Genomic DNA, 19,148 nt, shown 5'->3' on the forward strand with positions numbered 1-19,148 from the left:
ACTGAAAAACTCAAAAGTTCTTCTTGTTCACTGATGGATTTTATTACATATTTTTTAAAAATCAGATCAGAAATACTTTCCACTGATGGAAAAGGGCAAAAAAAGGACAGGAAGAGAGAGAAAGGATTTCATAAACTTGATGTTTTGAGCTGGTCATGTGGCTAAGTGGTTTGTAATTGCACACTGTTCTAATAAATCAGGGCTTACACTGATTTTTTTTATTATTATTATTTATTTATTTTTTAATAATGGTCAATCACTACCATGCCTGAATTCCCTGACATTTCATCCTCTGACATTTCATTTCTGGGCTGTGAGAAGGCAACAGGCCACTTCACTCTTAGGTGTGTGGCTCACTACTTGTAACTGAGTCATACGCACTCAATCTGCTGCCATGCCATTATGCGCATTGTTGAGCCAGGACACAGAGGTGGCACATGATCTGTATTCACTGCTTGCTTTGCTGAGGATCAACATACAGCCTAGCAGAAAATAATAAGGGCAGGGGCCCCTTAGCCTTTGCCAGCTCCTTGTAGCTCCTACCTCTGGAGCGACAGAAAAAGGTCTAGCAGTGCTGCTGACCTGGTACTATTTACTTATTTATTTATTTATTTATTTGAGGGTGCCTTTGAGGTGGCTCCTGGAGATCTCTTGAACATTCTGCCTCAAACCAGTTGTTGCAGCAGCTTTGGTAACACACACACATGCCTCTAGGTCCTTACAAGCTTTTCCCTCTAGAGTTTGTTAATGCAACCATTATTACATTAAGCAGCTATCGTAACAATAGCTGCTACTCAGACTGCTCATTAGTCACCTCCTAATGATATTATAGAGTCCACTGCATAAACATGAAAACATGCATTTTTAAAGATCTCATTTCTTGGCTGGGATCTTTCAAAAGCTTTTATTTCCTCTGTTTCTCTTCCTCCTAGTTCTGACAATAGGAAGAAATATTTGTAGTCCTCAAGAACTTTGGCATTTAAACACGAGGTAGGAAAATGCACTGCTCTTTCTTGCCCCTTAGAAGGAGAACCTGAAGCACAGAGAAATAAACAGCCAAGTTTTGAAGGCATTTACACACCTAGACAAATAGATGACTAATTACAGACGTAGTCCCATAAAAATGCAGTCTTTTTTAATGACTTCCACAGATTAGTATGGTCATGAAAATGCTTCTTCTATACTATTAATCCTTTGCAGAGATAGTCTTGAATCTTGTTGTCTGTGGCTTTACCAGACTTCCTTGGGGTCATCTAACTATCTAGGCTATATGAGCAGATACGCAAAATTGAATAAAATGCATTTGCGATATTTTAAGATTGTTTTCCATTTCTAACTGATAGAAACACTAATCTTGCACAGTGGTATTAGGAGATTTAATCTAAACACAGTTAATGCTAGCAGACCAGATCTTATCCTGTTGACATGTAAAACACCATATTTTATAGAGGGCAGATGAAAGAGGCAATCCTGATGCTATTTTTGAAAAGAAGAAAAAGTGCAATCCTAAGAGGGAGACATTTGCTAAGGATTTATCTGGTCCAATCTTTCCTATTTCATTTAACATGCTTTTAGTTAATTAGCTCAGAATGTCTAGTAACATAATGGAAACTATTGAACCAGTTAGCATGAAATGAGTTTGAAATGGTCTACACCACAATTAAGGGAATCCCATACAACCCAGCTGCTGCCATTTTTTTGGTCATATTTATTTTTAATTCACTGAAACTCATGATGTGTTGTTGTTGTTGTCGTTGTTTTTCTCCTTCTTCATCTATCTTATTATTTAATTCTTATCACAGTCTTTTGAATTGGTGTCAATGCGTATAGATCGGTAGTCTTTACCCTGGACTTTGAAATGCCCCAATCTTTAGCATTCAAAATATTACCACATGAAACATCTTCAAAGTAACAAGAGGCTTGATGATCACAGAACTGCTACAGCTTTTCAAAGTCTTGGGCAAGTCCCACGGCACTGGTAATGAGATCTACTGTCCATGTTGTTTCTAATTCAAAGAACTGATGCTTGCAGTACTTTTGTTCTTCCATTTCAGAAAGAGGTTCATAAGCCCAGAAAAAGCAATGCCTTACAATTTTCTTCTTGAAGTTTTACAATGAAAAGTATCTCTACTTAGTTTCAGCTTATGACTACGCAGATCAAAGGAAATCCTGAAGAACCATATAAATATAGAAGAGAGGGTTGATGTTTTACACAGACTGACTTCTTTTCAGATAGTGTACAATGGCAGGACACAAAAAATGTTGTGTTCCAGAAGCTGGATATAAAGGTGACAAGGTTAATAATAAGGTAAGATGCATCTTTTACTTGACCAAATTTAAACCTTAAAAAAAAAAAAAAAGATTCTATTTGCAATGAAATATATTTTCAATGCTTTTCATCTCCATGAGTTTGGGACTGAATCAAAGGCCTTCTTGCAGGCTAACCAAGCAGTTCCTAGGTTCTTTTTGTGCACTCAGAATTCCTCTTAACACAGCTTAAAAAGTGATGCTAAGTTGTCTTGCACAGCAAATAACAGGAAACTCACTCAGTTCAGTTCCCTACTAATTTTTTTCCCCTGTTCCCTCCCCCCCACCCCAAATTCTGTAACATGCAGTCTCTCTCCCATTTATTTATATGTATATATAAACATATAGATAGATAGATAAAATATAGTGTTGAGGAGCCCTAGACTTCTTCTGTGTTATCTGTTACACAGACAGCTTTTTTGTACTTCTTTCTTTTCCTAACCTCTTCACCATTCCTTGCTTTTTCGTTTGAAATATTTTAAACAAATTCTTACACTCTCAATTCAAACAAAGTAACATTCTATCATCTACCTAATATCTGGTGCTTTCCACTGAGGGAACTCAAAATATTTGACAAGCATGTGATCATCTTTCTTCTCAAATCTTCCTTATGTGCCACAGAAAGAAATTTAGGCAAAAGCCCTGGTACTGTCATAGTGGTCTAAAAGATTCCCACTGATTTTTATTTGGAGCAGGACACCTAATTTCTACCTAGAAGCAATTTTGGAGTCAGTTTTACATTTTCATCGTGACATCATTCCTTCTTCACAGATGGTTAGTTATTATTTTTGTAAATCAAACCCCACTTTGGAATAAGCATTTTACAGAACAGTCTAATGTCTTTAGATGATACTAACTGACACTGCTGCACCAACAAACACAGTGGTGATTTACGTGAAGCCTTTGATGATCCCACCCCAATACAGTGGCACCTGCAACTCTGACTAGGTATCTAACAAAATCAGTCAGAAATTTTGGATTAAAAGCATGAGATCTTGGGAATTTCAGGACAAACCATGACACAGAGAGAAGTTCCTGTTTTGAACACTGAATTATTCCAACATAATAGTGCATACAGAGAAACAGATTAAAGGAACAAACAGGAATAAATGATGCAAGGTAGCATAATAAATTCAAGCTAAGGAATGCAGCCAAAACCAATAACAGCTGCTGCCATTCTATCTGTCCACGTTCTGTTCAGTACACAGGTACACAGAAATTCATTGATTTAAAGAGGTAAAAGTGGCCAGGCAGCCACCAAGCAATGCTGTGCTAAGTGAGTTGGGAAAAAAATTCAGGCTACATAAATAAAGGCCAGGTACATCTACCACAGATGTGGTGTAGCCCATCATGTCTGTATACACAACACTTGAATTACTCAAGATTTCATGTAGTTGGTTGTCACAGAGCTGTCAGTATTTCATTGACATTGGACTGAATGACATAGATCTCCAGATGGACGTAGAATAGCTGTTTTTACAGCTGCTGAGAACACCTATGTTCCCTTCAATGACAAGCAACATGTAGCAGCAGTCTCTAGAAAACTACAAGCTGTATCCCATGACTCTATGCTAATGCTGTTAAGAAAGAGCAAGTCGCTCGGTTTCAAGATCAAATTCTGAACTCTTTTGCTCAGCTTTATACTTTGGTGTTATTAAAACTCTACCAAAACCTTATTTATGAGCCCCCCTCAAGGACCTGTTTCTCGCTTGGGAGAAACTGTCCGATCTGAGCATATATTGCCTGTGAATCCTGATTCCTGAGTTCAATTATGCATTTAAAAAAAAAAAAAAAAAAAAAAAAAAGAGAGAGAGAGAGAGATGGTTTATTTAAAATAAATGTAAAAATGAAGATTGGGATGGAATATAAATGACTGACAGTTGATGCATCTGTCTTTGGCTACACACACAACTCATTCAGTGGAAATTTTCAGGCACCCACCTTCTTTTCCATGACAATTCTGCAATAGCCAGCATTCTTTAGGTGAGCTGCAGTCACTGACCACTGTCATCCTGCACATAGCAGGCCTTCAGCTTTCAAGACGGTGACACTGGCTGTATATCTTTCCTAAAACAATGGAGAAACATAAAAATGTGTGGAAAATTGGCTATTAGGACAGATTATCATTACATATTCCTATGGTAAGTCATTACAAACAACCTGGCGTTTTTCCTGGATTATAAGAGACACCTGTAATTACTCTTGTATTTCAAGTGATTAGCAAATATAACAACATATGTTTATACTTTACATGTCTATTTTACCAAAATGAGATGCTCAAACTCAATAAAATTCCAGAATTTTCTGTCATGCCAGGAAAAGACTTAAGTGTCAGAAAGAAAATGTAGCTGGCCATAAGGCCAACTTCTGTTGTAACTTCTGTTTTTTTTTTGGTTTTTTTTTCATGATTTTCTATTCAATTTCATTTTCAGATAATATTGTAGGAAATGTGCGTTAAGGCTTGTTTTTGCTTTGCACAGAATAATCAATCACAGTCTTTCTCAAAAGCTGTGAATTTAAAGCAAGAAACCATTTGGCCAAGAGTCAAATACTCAACAGGTCTATCTCCTCAGAGAGCAAGACGCCTTGCACAAGACATGCTTTGGCATAGATTCCAGCTATAGCCTACAAAAATTATTTTTCAAATTTGCATAATCCTGACTTTGTAACAGAGTTACTGTGTTCTCTTTAGAAGCTCAGAAGAATGCAGAGCTACATACCGTCCCCCCTGCCCCCTTTGAATTTTCTCATAAAGCAAAGATTGCTCTTCCTGCATTGTTTAAAAAACAATGTTCTGCATACCCGAAAGCATTATAGGGGTCTGTATTGTAAAATTATTTTCACTGCATTTACAGACACCTGCGCTTACAGTATTTGGAAAAGATGACCATCTGATTAGTGGGATGCAACAGACTTGTTAATGTAGAGGAACCACAAATAATAGCTTTATCTTAAAAATCTGGCTAGTGTAGGTAGGCAAGGTGGGAAGCTTGGCCATTAATAGGCAAAGACGGTGCTGTCTTCTAAGTCCTCAAATGCTAGGAGAAGCAGTAATGGTTGGGAAATTCCCTCAGAAACTCTATTTAACTGCCTAAAGAAATTTTTCTCTCAATGATATAAAGCACTGGGTTAAGTGCTCCTTTAAATGCTTATAAGCTTCTTCAGCATTCCAGTCACAAGTGCCCAGCATTCAAAACCCATAACTTCTTGATGACCTCACCACATGAAATAGACAGTGTTTGAGATAAAGTATAGGTATTAAAGTGAGAAGATTCTTAAGTATTCCATATTGGAGGCCAATTAAAAACAACAATTTGTTATTCAGCACCATTTAATAAACATCCTTATCAAATTCACAAAGGCCAAACTCTATTTATTTATTTTGTCTGTAAGACAATGCTCCACAGTGAAAGCCTGAAGATGAGTACAGTCAAAAAGGGAAAGCGCTGTCCACAGAAATTATGTCGATGGCCTGATTCAATTTACCAAAACCAGGTCCTCTGTCATTGCAAATGAACATTTCCTTTAACGAGGTGTTTGAATGCATGTTTAGGATGGATGGCATCTCATTTTGTAAGGAGTGTTCTTACTCTACACATTTATTCATAGCAAAGGCCTCTGTTCTGAAACTGACTTTGGTATTTGGTTTCTGTCCCTGTAAACCTAATAATTGCACAGCCAAAACCTGGCTTCAACAAGTGGCCATATTCCTCCTCAGCTCTTTTGACAGCTTCTACATCTGTAAGCTTTTCTTTTCTCACATTATAGTCTCACATCTTTTGCAGCAACTCTTGCAGTAACACATCCAAATCTCACCTACCACTTAGAACTGAGCTCCAGAGCTTTGAACTCCTGATACCTACTTTAGTCTCAGGCAGTTGGTGATGGTGGTTGTGTGTGTGTCTGCATGTGTGTTTGCCAGTAAATAAATCAAAGAAAGCAAATTAAGGTTATACTAGAAGTTTCTCCAAAATCCCATTGCAACTTTTGCTCCTTATGCCCCCCATTTCCAAAGGCCAAATTTCTTTCTGTTGCAATTTTTCTACAGCTGACAAGAAATCACACCACAGATGTACCAGATCTGCCTTATTTTATCTCATGAGTGGCATTTGTGGGAACTAAAGGGAAGCAATTAGACTGTCAGTTGTTTTGTTTCACATCAGTAGAGGCAGAAGGGAAGAAGTTCTCTTACAGGAGTACACCAAATAACCCACATAACAACAATAGGGCTATAGTCTGAAATTATTGAACATCACATAACTTAGAAGCTTTTCAGTATTCAAAGGTTTAAGGTGGGTACATTGTTTTAACACATTTATACAGACATGCACAAAATCACACAGTTGATAATAAACATTTCCCAGCTCAAGTAACAGCTGACAAAAAGACTGTAAGAGAATGCAGAAATAGTGACTTCCAGAATCCATCTGTAATTTGGTTTGGGCATCAGACTCCAGCTCACCCTTACTGCCACGCACCCTGTGTAAAAGCAATAATAACAGGAAAGACATGAAAGCTCCTGTCACATACTTAGCCTTTCAGAGTTTTCTAATAGGAAGTAAAAACTATGTTGAAATAAATATTTTGCGTTGCCTTTTTTATTATTATTATTAGACAGAAATAAGTGCAAAGTTTATAAGCATTGTTTTTAGGTGAGAAAGGTGATCTGGTCATTTCTTTCTTGGTCATTTTCCAATTAATAGCAAAATTATAACCACATGTTTTAAATGTTTAGCATATGACAGATGGTTCTACTTTAGCTGAATCCAACTCAGTCTTGTCCAGAAAGGAAGAAAAAATTACTGCTTTTTCTTTTCCTTTCTGCTGGCTCCAGCTTTCTCTAAATTTCTCATTGTTGAACAACAGCAACACACTAACTTCCACAAATCATTAGGCTTGCTGTTTAAGAAATGCTTGGCTATTTTAAGAGCCTAAACAGTTTATACATCCAAATCCTAAATGAAAAATTTGTGACAGTTCTGATTACTTCCATTAATCTTTGCAAATAAAATAATTTATTTTTATGTGATTTTTCACTTAGAAGTAAAAATACTATGAGGAATGTTCTACTTGCAATACTTCCTGTTTTACCTGCATCAAGAAGTACTGGGTATCTCCCTGGAAAACCTGTTTGTGCAGTCAGGGCAAACTACTTTACATCTAAAATATTCACTTGTGACAGACATGCTTCTAACACAACTAGAGCCTAACAAGGCTGCTGCATGTGAAAGAACTTTCCTGGCAAAGAATGTCTCCCTTGCAACTGGATTCTCAGGTGTAACAAGTCCATAAATGCACCCTTCTGGTAGTCCAGGGCTTTTCATTGCTACAGCATTCGGATGCAGCTCTCTGTATTTTCCCAGACTGCAGAAGTTTGGTGCCAACGGCTAGCCATCCTGATGGAGAGCTCCAACTCTGAGGTTTCCTAGTCATCACTGAGACTCAAAAAGAGAGCACCAGCATAGTCCCAAAAGTTGGTGGAGAGCAGTAACAAAGATACAGTGGCTCCAAGGGTACATCATAGGGAACTAACTTTGGTCAGAAGAATATCACTCCCCTCTTTCTCACTTCTCTTCAGAGAAAACATTGATTCTGAAATTAAACTTTTATTTGTTTAAGAAGAATAAAGTATTTTGTACAACTAGATACAAAGTGGTTGGCTTTGATCTGGGGAATCCCTTAACAATTTGTGTACTTTGTATTATCTTCAGCAACAGCCAAAGACCCTGTGAGGAGGAGACAGCTTATTTCCTCCCCCTAACATTAGAGAAATAATGAGAGAAACAAAAGTCAAATGTTTTGTACAATGGTTGGGGCAACACTCCTGAGACAAACAGAACCATGCTTTCAGAGGCAAATATAGGATTTGAACTCAGGTCTCCAATACTTCAAAAAGTTGGGAGAGACAATGCCACCACCTCCAGCAATTCCTCCTTTTCCCACTCTATCCAGTTTAATTCTTCATTACTATTATTATTATTTTATTTTATTTATTTATATTTTATTTATTACCTTTGTTTTTTAATCTGCCTTTTTAGATCAAAGATGATTAGAGAGTTGAGCTACAATTTATGGAAAACTAAAATATTTGATGAAAAATAAAATCACTTCAACTAATGGAACAAGAGGAAATGACTGAGGCTATTCAAAAAAATATGGGAGGAGAGAAAGGACAGAGAGGACAGCCCTGAGAAAGGACAGGGAAAACCTTCATCCTTATTCAAGGTATTACTAATCAGCATAACTTAAAATGTAGTTGACATTCAAGTGCACAGGTATAAAAAGAGATAACCTGCTATATTTTTGTTAGTTCACAGGCAAAATTAAATGTGTGACAGTAAAGATACTGATGACATTGAGAAATTTTACCAGGAAATAAGCATGTGTTTATGCTCTATTAAGGAAAAAAAAAAAAAAAAAAAAAAAGCTCTAAATTCTTCACACCAAGGATACAAAGAGCTGGCACTGTTTCTTGTTTTTTTGTTTTTGTTTTTGTTTTTTTGTTTTTTTTTTTTTGTTTTGTTTTGTTTTGTTTTTTGTTTTGTTTTGTTTTTGTTTTTTTGTTTTTGTTTTTGTTTTTTTCTGAGGAGAGTAAAGATAGGCTGAAAGGGTTAGTGTTAAGCCAATCAATACTGCTGGGAATGGTCCCTTGACAACACTCTCCCTTTGCCCCTCTGGATTCCCCTTCTGGACAGTTCAGAGCACTGACAATTAGGTGTATTAGTGTATTGGTTGCAGACACACAAAAAAAGAACATCACTTTTAATCACACTCAAAATAGACATAAAAGAATATAGTAGCATGATGGAAAGGACAGGGGAAATCTGTTTAGAGCTCTAAATGAACTTTAATTTCTGTTAATGAATTACTGTGGTACACACGAGGTGAGCAACTACACCCATCCAACACTAAAGTCAGATTATGGTAGCAGTCTCAAAGAAGAGTCTGAAAAAGAGGACTACAGTAAGTATAAATGACGGTAGGTTTAAAAGATCACTTCAGTGTCAATAGGCACTGAAAAATGTACTAGAAACACAGAATAGATTTCCATCTTTGTGGGCTTAAAATATATCCCTTTATGAATGTGGGAAATATCATCTCAATCTTTCAGCTATTTTCTTACTCCCTTTCTCAGTTTCAAATCAAAGCTGGCATTTGAATCCACAAACAAGGAATCAGGACCCTGAAGTTAGAGGAGGATCCCTGAGGGCTTTGGGCACCAGCAGCTTCCAGGCTTTACTAAAGTAAGATCCTGAATCCACATGAGGGGTCCCAGAAACCTGCAGCATGCAACTGCTCGTGAGCCACATACACTGGAGGCCGTAAAGTTTCCCGAGTCACTTTCCTTGCTTGTTTGCCTGGGAGAGTGACAGAGCTATAGCCGCAGCACCCAAGAAAGGAAGCCAAGGTGACAGCAGCACTGGGTTCACCACCTCTGAGATACAGAAGTCCTAGCCCTGGATGCTGTGCCTGCTGCTGACATGATGGAAAACACTGGTAACAGCCCTAAGCTGAGGTGTAGGGAGGATGTGAGGGAAGACGGGGCCAGGAGGCTGCAAACTAGGCTGTGCACCATATACCAAGAGGCCATTTAAGCAGCTGGGAACAGGCAGGGTACCAGGCACCTCATTCACCCCCAGACAGGTTCTCTCTGCCTAGTGCACATGGAAAAACAATGCTAAGTTTGGGGAAAAAAAAGTGAAGGTAAAAGAAAAGAGCACCATCCTGTGACAAGTATACACCAGAGCCCCAAATGACTTGGAAATCCATATTAAGGTCATACATTGCAGAGGGACATAAACCTTTGGCATCTAAATCAACTTCTGTGGTTCAGGTTTGAACTTTGGCTATATCCAACCAGTAACTTTAGGTGCATTTTCATTCAGTGTCTTAAATGTGCTTCACAGACATGAGGACACCTACAGGTGAAAAGCACATCATCATTCTCAGTAAATAGGAGACAAGCTGAAATTTTAACCCATCTTTCTAAATAAGCCTCCCACCTTTTTGCATTTAATGCATACATTTTCCATTTACTTTTGCTGTACAGTGGCATTTGCATATGAAGTATGCAATTATGAGCTCTGAAGAGACAACTGAAACCATCCACTAACTAGAAATTACTCGAAAATGTAGCTCTCAAAAATACACGATTATTAGTGTAAGGTACATCCAGATTGTCCAACATCATTATAGAGCGATTTCCTATACTGAACATTAGCCTTTTTAAAAAGTGTGTTAAATTGCAAAGAATTTGTGCAATTGATACTATTGCTATCCCACTGGTCCTCATTGTAGTGGGAATTTGTCTCTAAAGCAGAGATGATGCAGTTTCAGTTGTCTCATTGCTCTGAAGAAACTTAATGGATCTTTAATAACATACTGACACTGTTTTTCATGCAAAAGTCTTCCTCTTTTACACTAATATCAGCCTGCATTAAGTGGTAGCTCCTAAAGCTTCATCCATGAACCATTTAAGTTGTCAACAGGCACGCAGAGCAAACATCTCACCCAAATACGTTGCAGAGAGCCTGTGCTCCAGAGACAGGAAGACAGTTGTTTTTCTACCAGCTCACGTGGAACTTCATCAGAATCTACGGAAGTTCAACATCAAACTAAATCATAAACTAAGTTCATGCTGTGAAAACCGACATTTCTACCTGAGGATACTTTTTCAGCCACAGATCTCTTAGACATTTTCATTACAAAACCTTACCAACAAAAGCAGTCCTAATGAAATCAGATTGCTTCATTGGAACATCTGTAGGGAATTAGGAGTTAAAATCTCCTTAATTTAAAATCCATTGTTTTCTTCAGGACAGTTGTCAATACTGGACCACATGCTCACCTCACATAACTACTGAAATCAATAAATCTAATTCTTACTGCTACTATTTAAAAATCCAGTTAACCTCATTTAATCAAAGTCAGACACACACTATCACTCTTTACTGAAATATGGCCATCAAATTTTGAAATTGTGCCATTGTTTCCGTTTCCTTGGGAACCACCTGTGATCAGAGCAATATATATATATATATATTAATATTTTGTTTGTATCAATATTTCATAAAAGATGTGTCCAAAAAGGTTCTTCAAGCCGAAGACGGAAAAGAGCTACATGTAGGATACAAAGCCTGAGCCTTGCCATGAGCCACCAGCTTGCATACCACCGGTGGTTAAATGCATTAAGAGAGGAGCTAGCTCCCCTGCCACGGTACACAGCAGTAACTGCACTGGTGGCTATTCCAAACCCTGAAATCAGCCATCATTCAAAATGCATACAAAAAGAGAAGGGGGTTTCATTAAATATTTTTTCCAATAACGTTTGTGCCTGTAGAAGAGGCTGAAATACCAGACAGCTTGATAGCAACTAAAGATACCAAATAAAGCACAGCACAGTTGCCTGCAGAAAGTAAATCTTCACCTCAGATATTTGCCTGATGCTCAGTAATATCATCGGAATCGGAAATGGAGTGCTTTATCTGCTACAAAGTGAAGTTCAACTCAGTGCAATTGGCATGTTCAGGCAACACAGTTTGACATTTGTCCCAAAGGCACACAGCAAATTGGTGTCCAGACCACAAATATAAAGGAGGTATTCCATCTTCTAGGTAGACTGTGCATCAGCTATGTTGATACTTACTCCTAGCTGCCCATAATCAAGCAATCAGTCACAGGATTCTCATCTGCTCATCGAAAGCACACATCTTCCAGACTGCTACGTTTCAAATGCTCCTCTTATGCCAACTACTGCATCCCTTGTACATTTTAAACAGAGGGACCTGGATCTGTGGATCTTTGAAACTTTTGCTAGAAGTACTTTATGTACAGCAGATATTTGCCACGCGGGTGCATATCTCAAATACACTTCCAGAAAGGAAATTTATTCCATGTTAATTTTAAATGAAGATCAAGAATTTTTCAGCCTTTGACCTGGTTAGCATTTTGAGACTGAAACAACTCTCTGTACTCCTGCTGCAGATCTGGCTAAAACTGATATATTGTTTTCTACACTGAGTATCATGCAAGGTTTAACAATGGATATGCGTATACATTTAAAAAAAAAAAAAAGACAAAAGATTTTATGAAAGACTGGGTCTCCCTAAAATGGTATTTCTAAGATGGTGCTGTGCTCAATTAGCTAGTTACTTGAAAGGTTATGTATGCTGTTACTTTAGCTCTTAACAGTAAAAGACTGTCTCCTGTGGGCTTGAAATGTCAACTCTTCCAAGCAAATATCAAAATATTATCTCTGTCATATACTCATTTAAGACTTACTCTTTAGCAAGTCTTGAAATTAAGCAGTTGCTATACACTGCAATAAAACTGCCTTCAGAGAGACACACACTCATAGGCACGTGTATGACTTCACCCTTTACAAGATCTTTCTGCTATTTGTCCAAATCCCTAAAGGCATCCTCATGACAAAGAGAGATGAGCAGTGACATTTCTCAGAGGTTTTATTCAATTATAAGGAATGGAGTTTTCCTCAAATATGGGTTTTATTTAATACTTGATGTATCAATTGTTACATTCTTCACAGAGATCTTTAACCCACTGAGTAAGAGCTCAAACTGCACGTAAGTTGCTTAACAGTTTTATTCATCCGGACACAAACCAGCTCCCTTTATTTTCTTGGCAACTGAACAATTTTAGGAAACTGTAATGGGGAAAATTGAGAAGCTTTTAAGCAAGCCTCAACCCAACCTACCTACTGACCCTTTTTCTGTCCATACAAAGCTCCCTGCAAAAAGTAATTAAGCTAAAATTAGAGTTGAAAGGACACAAAGAATCACAGAGTGGAGCTGAGTGAGTTAGAAAGGAATCACAGCATCTGATGACCTTTTGGAAATTAAATTAAATAAAAATTAAAATTGATGTAACCTATGTAAAAAACTTTGTGAAAGATTTTTATTATTATTATTATTTTTAATCAGGGAATATTCCTGATGATAACATTAAAGAGACATAGATTTTAAAATTGACATTTGTACCACCTGTAGGCTTTAACTTTCACGTTATATTTAAGAAGATCAGTGCTTGATGCAATTGTTCGATTGCATCACAATGTAATGCAGGCAGGAATACTTTCCAAACATTCATCCCATGCTACCAATTATAGACAAAGTTAGTTTACATGTAGCTGCAAGTACTGCCAGTATTCCATGCTACTGCCTTTCTGAAAGGAAGAAAGCAGTATTGGATCTGAAATGCAAAGAACCAAAAGGAGACTGCTTGCCCTGCTTCTCCCAGGTGTAGCTTCCTCTTCCTTCAGCAGTGTAGTACAAAAAAGCCAAACACCCAGCACCTCCACACACCCTTTCTCCTTCCCTTTACAGCCCTGGCAGTGCTGGGGCCAGTGGTGCTGCCATTAAGGGGGGTGATGGTGTCACCGGGTTCCTCTGCCTTCTTGAGGGTCACACATGGATCCGATGGGTGGGTGCCTGCTTGTTGCTCCCTGACTGCCCCAGAAGGTGCAGCACAACCAGCTGCACAAACTCTAAACAGATCAGAATAGGCAGATGACAGCTTGAGGATGGGAAGCACAAAGTGGCCTCTTGGCCCAAACTTGACCTCAGTGCCAGCAGAGAGAAAGCTTTGTCACGGGTCTATACGAAGAGCAAGTACAGTGAGGAATGTGACCATTCTCCTGGTGCAGCAGGGCGAAAGGAGAAAGCAGCCAGCTGAAAGCACCATCACTGCAATAAGCTGGGCTCAGTGGACACTTCTAAGGGCCACTCTTTCTACAGAGTTGTGGAGGCACCCATTTTCCCTAGTCTTTCACCTGGACAGACTGAGATTCCTGAATCCAGGAAATTTAAGAAAGAATAGTTTCCTCTTGCTCTTCTACTATCGCCCTCCAATGACACAGCAAAAGCAGAACCATACTTAGTAAAGCACAATTCTTTTAACTGGCCAGGGGCCTGTACCACAAGCACCACGTCCTGCTGTTCTCCAGAGCAAGAAGCTCAGGGAGAGGTAGAGGAGATGGGCTGGCAAGGTAGAGGTTTAGCACCTCATCTCAGCTGTCAGGCAGCTCCCAGAGAAGGTGGGGCAGCAGCTGAGGCATAGAGCTGTGCCTTATGCATGCTGGGTCATTTCTCAGATTCCCTTGATTTGACAAGTGAACCCAGCCTGGATGTTAATGGGGACATAAATTAGCAATGCTAATAGGATGCTACTCTCCCTGATGTTTTCTCACTTGCAGAATACTGTCCTGTTCTGTCTTGCTTTCCTGCTATGCAAGTGGAAAAAAAGAAAGTGCTATAAAGCTTGCTCATAATAAATATTATGAAAACAAGTTACGAGGATCAGTGGCATCAGTCTCTGGATTTAATGAAACAGAGCTTACCAGCCTAAATTGAAATGCATGGTCATACGCTGCCTCCTGTGTCTGTATAATGGATCTAATCTTGCCTGATCAGCTTTTGCTCCTAACCTAAATGGGAGCTGGACCCAGTTTACTGCTGGGCTTTGTGGCCTGAAACATTCCCATGGCAGCCTATGGGAGGAAAATATGCACGTCCCCAGTTCATTCCCCAGCAGTACAGCCGGTACGTAAAGGCAGTGAGTCACTGTACTTGGCTCACCTGGAGGCTTCCCTCATCTCCAGGAGGTGCAGAGTAGCTCAGGCACCTGGTTTGGTGACCATCCTGAAATCCCACCCAGCCGTGCAGTCACCTCAATGCTAGCAGCACATCAAATTGCACTCTCAGCCAGAGCTGACACGATCTCATGGGCTTTATTAGTTTACAGAAGCAGCAGCAGAGCAGAATTTAGTTTTATATGCTGATCATCCACAAGCAGGCCAGGGCCTAGATGCATTTTGTGGTGTACCAAGAAGCAGCAGTGTAGAAAAGATTAAATGCAGGTGCTAACTCTCTTTGGCAACTGGTCAGATTGCCCACTCAGTGGGAATGGCCTTTTGCCACCTTCTAGAAAATGGCAATGGCACAGCTAAAATGGAGTTAACATTTTATTGTGTTTTTTTTTTTTTTTTTTTTTTTTGTTGTTGTTGTTTTGTTTTGTTTTGTTTTGTTTTTCTCCTCCTGAGGGGTGCTAAAACTGATCTCACATTTCCCAGTGAGAGTGGAAACCATGACTGCACATTTTCCTGCACGTGAGAACAGATACACTAAATTTTCAGCTCTTAATATGGATATTGCAAGAGGCTGAAGAAGAACATCGGCAAATATAGGCCTCGTTGTCAGCTAAAAATTTCTTTCCCAGTTTTCATCATTACTTACTTCCCAAGACAGGCAGATACCTGGTGACTTCTCATCCTTGTACACCGCAGAGGGGTGCAATAAAAAGAGAGGTCATCTCAAAATCCAGTAGCATATTCCAAGATTCTTCTTTATGTTGAGTATCTCCATTAAACGCATCACAAATAAAGTAAAGATTGGGCTTAATCAATTCTATACCATGTAAGAATTTAAAGATAACTCTTAGCAACTGGGACATTTTCCACACACTGATGCTCCAGAGGACATCACAGCCTGTGATAACCTGTCCTGCATAAGCAGATAAGCATACCAAAAGGATGAGAAACAAGCCCTACAAAGTACCACACATCACGGCACCCTGGCCGGGAGCTGCACTGCCCGTTTCCTTCTCTCTTGGCCATCCTCAGAGCACTGAGAGAGAAGGGAAGTGGGGCAACAGGGAGAACGCAAAGCAGCCAGCCTGACTTACTTTCTCTCTCTCTCTGTCTCTCTCACATTCCTGCTGCCTCCACTCTATTTATCATTCTTTCCTTCCTGTCATTTTTTGTGCTAAGAGCCCTCTCTTCTGCATTTCCAGCTATAGGAAACAGATCTGTTATGCATCCATGCTTCATGACGATTGTCCCATTCACTGGTAATCACAGTGGGAAATCATTCTCTTCTTGTCCTAACCTCTTCCTTTTGTAATTTGAAGCCTTTATCAAAATCTGAAACTATTACTGATGTAAATAATCCCATTGATGCAAATGAAATTACCTTGCCGCAGATAACTCCTGAAAATTGGAGGATATTTCCTAATCATTTAACACTTATGTTAACAAATTCTATGATTTTTTCCCTCTTTTGACGATGCATCAAATGCAGTAGTGTGCTCTAGGAAAAGAAAATAGAAAGACGAGTGAACCACCTCTGGCATTCTCTCAAAATTATAATAATCTTTAAGCTACTGGAGAAGGAGCTATAAGCAGTTAGGGTAACGTACCCCATTTTACATAATTATCTCTAGGATTTGTGCCAGGTTTTTCCACAGCATATTTACCAGTATTTGAGGACATTAAATATGAACAACCAGATTTAAAGAAAATAATATCAGTAAGTTTCACACCACGGTCAGAATCCCGAAGAGGATTTTGTTCAAGGATATAGAACAGTTTCTTCTACAAGTGGGACACAAGGTTACATTAAGTTAGGGTGGCCAAAATGACATCTGAGGGACCTAAGCAGGCTCCACTCAGCCTAAAGCCATGTTCAGCTCAATAGCAGTGCCAGCTCACAGCATCCATGCCGTCCTCGTGTGCTCTCTTCAGTTCCTAGAATTCATGATAGAATTTTATTCCAAGACCTGTGCTCTCTCTAAAGAGTTTTTTATGCTAATGGGAAGATCTGTGAAATCTCTTATTTATGAAAATCAGTACAGCCAGAAGACTGACAAAATGCAGCTTGCTTTGTCTTTGGATAGACAACTGTCAGGGTGCCCTGTGCTAAATGAATGGAAAAAACAGCTAATGGTAATAGTAATAATAAAATAACTACTTAACACTGTTTATGCATGCCTGCCCTAAAGGAAGACATTCTTTAGAAGAAATCTTGTTTGCAAGCTCTAATGCCTTGAAAATACCCTTCCAGCATTCCTGACCACTCATTTAAGAGAACTGGAGATTTATTTGTCATGAGAAATATTAACTAGAAATAGTGCACTCTAGAACAGGAGTTCTAATTAGTTCCAGGCTGACCACAACGTGTATTAAACAGTTTTTAATTCCTTAATATCAATTCTTAATTGAAGACCTCTGGCTGTAACCATCTACTTTGTATCACAAATGCCCCGCAATCTCTATTGTGATCATCTTCAAAACATTTCTGCAAGGCAGCCAGAGGAACAGAGCTTGTTGTAGAGTAACTGAGCTGAAGAACTCTGAAATCCTAGAGAGCTGCTTTATCCTTAGACTGTCTGTCCCCTCCACCTATTAGATACAGAGCCAGTCACTAAGCTGGATGACATTCCTGTGAAACACAGCCTGTTAGCTGTACTTAGCAGCGGGCAGCATCAGAAGTTTCTCGGCTTCATGTTAAAGTACCTCAGTCCTCACCAAGGGAAAGAGCCACGGAAACTGAGGGTGAGGGACTCAGTGCCCAAGGCCAGTACAGCCCCTGCCATCAGCACCAAAGCCGACCACGAGAGCGCCCATCAGTGGAAACCACTGTCTGAGACTGCCCGGACACACGACCGCCGCAAAGCTAACTGGCCCTCCAGATCCCCTCACGCTGGGAAGTTGTACTAGCCAAGAAAATGACACATCTCTGCTTGCTCTGTTGCTGAACTATTCTCTTTTGCCTGGTTCCCCGATCAAAGCATAGTTCTCCTCTTGCCTTAAAAGAAGCAGCTTCTTAAAAACTGACCTCATAAAAAAGTCAGTTCATCAAAACTGACCATAGAAAAAGAGTGAGCCTCTTTCTCCCAGAGATCTGGGGAATTCTGCTTTACATTTTAAGCTACTTCCCTTTTGTCTGTCTGCAAAAATCCTCCAAGCTGCTTTTGTCCTCTTCTCAGCTTCTAGCCACATGTCCCATACTTCAGACATTAACTACTCTCATTTGATTGCACACCTTACTTGTATTTATTCTGTTTTTGCCAGGCCTTAAGTGCAACACTGATGCATAATCAATTAGCTTTTCAAATTTGCTGCAATTTCTACGGTGGTGGGAGATTTTACAAAGCAGGAGGGGGGAAAAAAAGCAATAGTTCATCAAAAATAAAGTGGCTTTCAGCATTTTGATATAATTTTCACATTTTATGATCCCATACGGCTAATATTCTGCCCTTCAATCGCAGTGGAAGACCCTAGGAAAAGGAAACTATTGCCATGTGGGCAGTGAAAGGGAATTGTTCTTGGTCAGGGCACTAGCAGCAGCACCTCTACCCCCAATATCCTCTTCTGCTTGATGTCCATGCTGCAGGAGGCGAATACACCATACATAAAAGTAGAAACCAACAGCAGCATTTCAATCATTTTTGTAGGTGTAATTTGAACAGTATCATTGAGCTATCTTGCTGCACTTGGTGGATGTAATGATAGGGCAGACCAAGATGGTGAGGGCCTAAACCTCCGATGACATCTCCATTACAGTGATTCATGTTATCATAGGGTTAGGTCACAATAACAGGGCTGAAAATGCCACTGTACTTGTCAGAAGCATCTCTTGATGCACCCTCCCTGAGTGGTGCCAGTGACACATACAGTACTTGTTCCGTGAGACTCCAAGTGTTTAAAGACTAGAAAATGACACACGGCATAAATGGACATCCCAGGGGATCATTAACAGGCTATCAGGCTTTCACTTCATTGTTATTAGCTGATATCCAGGATGGGGCAGTGACAATCACGAGCTCTTTCTATCGAGCCCCTGGGTAACAGGAGCAGTTCTGACTGGTTACCCAAGGTACAGGGAGGCACAACACAAAAAAATGGAGTTTAAATGGCAAGCACAGTGGAATCCAAATTCTGAGTAAGGTAGTTCATGCTCCAGACTTCCATGCTTTGTACAAAACAGAGTGAAACTTTTTCTGTTACATGATCTGTAAAACTTTTGTCATGCACTGTATACTGCCAA

At 39.4% G+C, this 19,148-nt stretch overlaps 1 protein-coding gene across 2 annotated transcripts in view; it reads right to left on the bottom strand.

Moving 5' to 3' along the window:
* Positions 1–19,148, bottom strand: part of LTK (leukocyte receptor tyrosine kinase) — a 156,747-nt gene that overhangs the window by 102,970 nt on the left and 34,629 nt on the right. For both annotated transcript variants that reach the window (XM_013108203.5, XM_013108201.5), the window contains exon 2: positions 4,249–4,374. In XM_013108203.5, the coding sequence (XP_012963657.1) occupies positions 4,249–4,327 (79 nt within the window). In that variant the 5' untranslated portion in view covers positions 4,328–4,374. The remainder of the gene's footprint in view (positions 1–4,248; positions 4,375–19,148) is intronic.

This window comes from Anas platyrhynchos, chromosome 5 (genome assembly GCF_047663525.1).
Source record: "Anas platyrhynchos isolate ZD024472 breed Pekin duck chromosome 5, IASCAAS_PekinDuck_T2T, whole genome shotgun sequence".
Classification (NCBI taxonomy): Eukaryota; Metazoa; Chordata; class Aves; order Anseriformes; family Anatidae; genus Anas; species Anas platyrhynchos.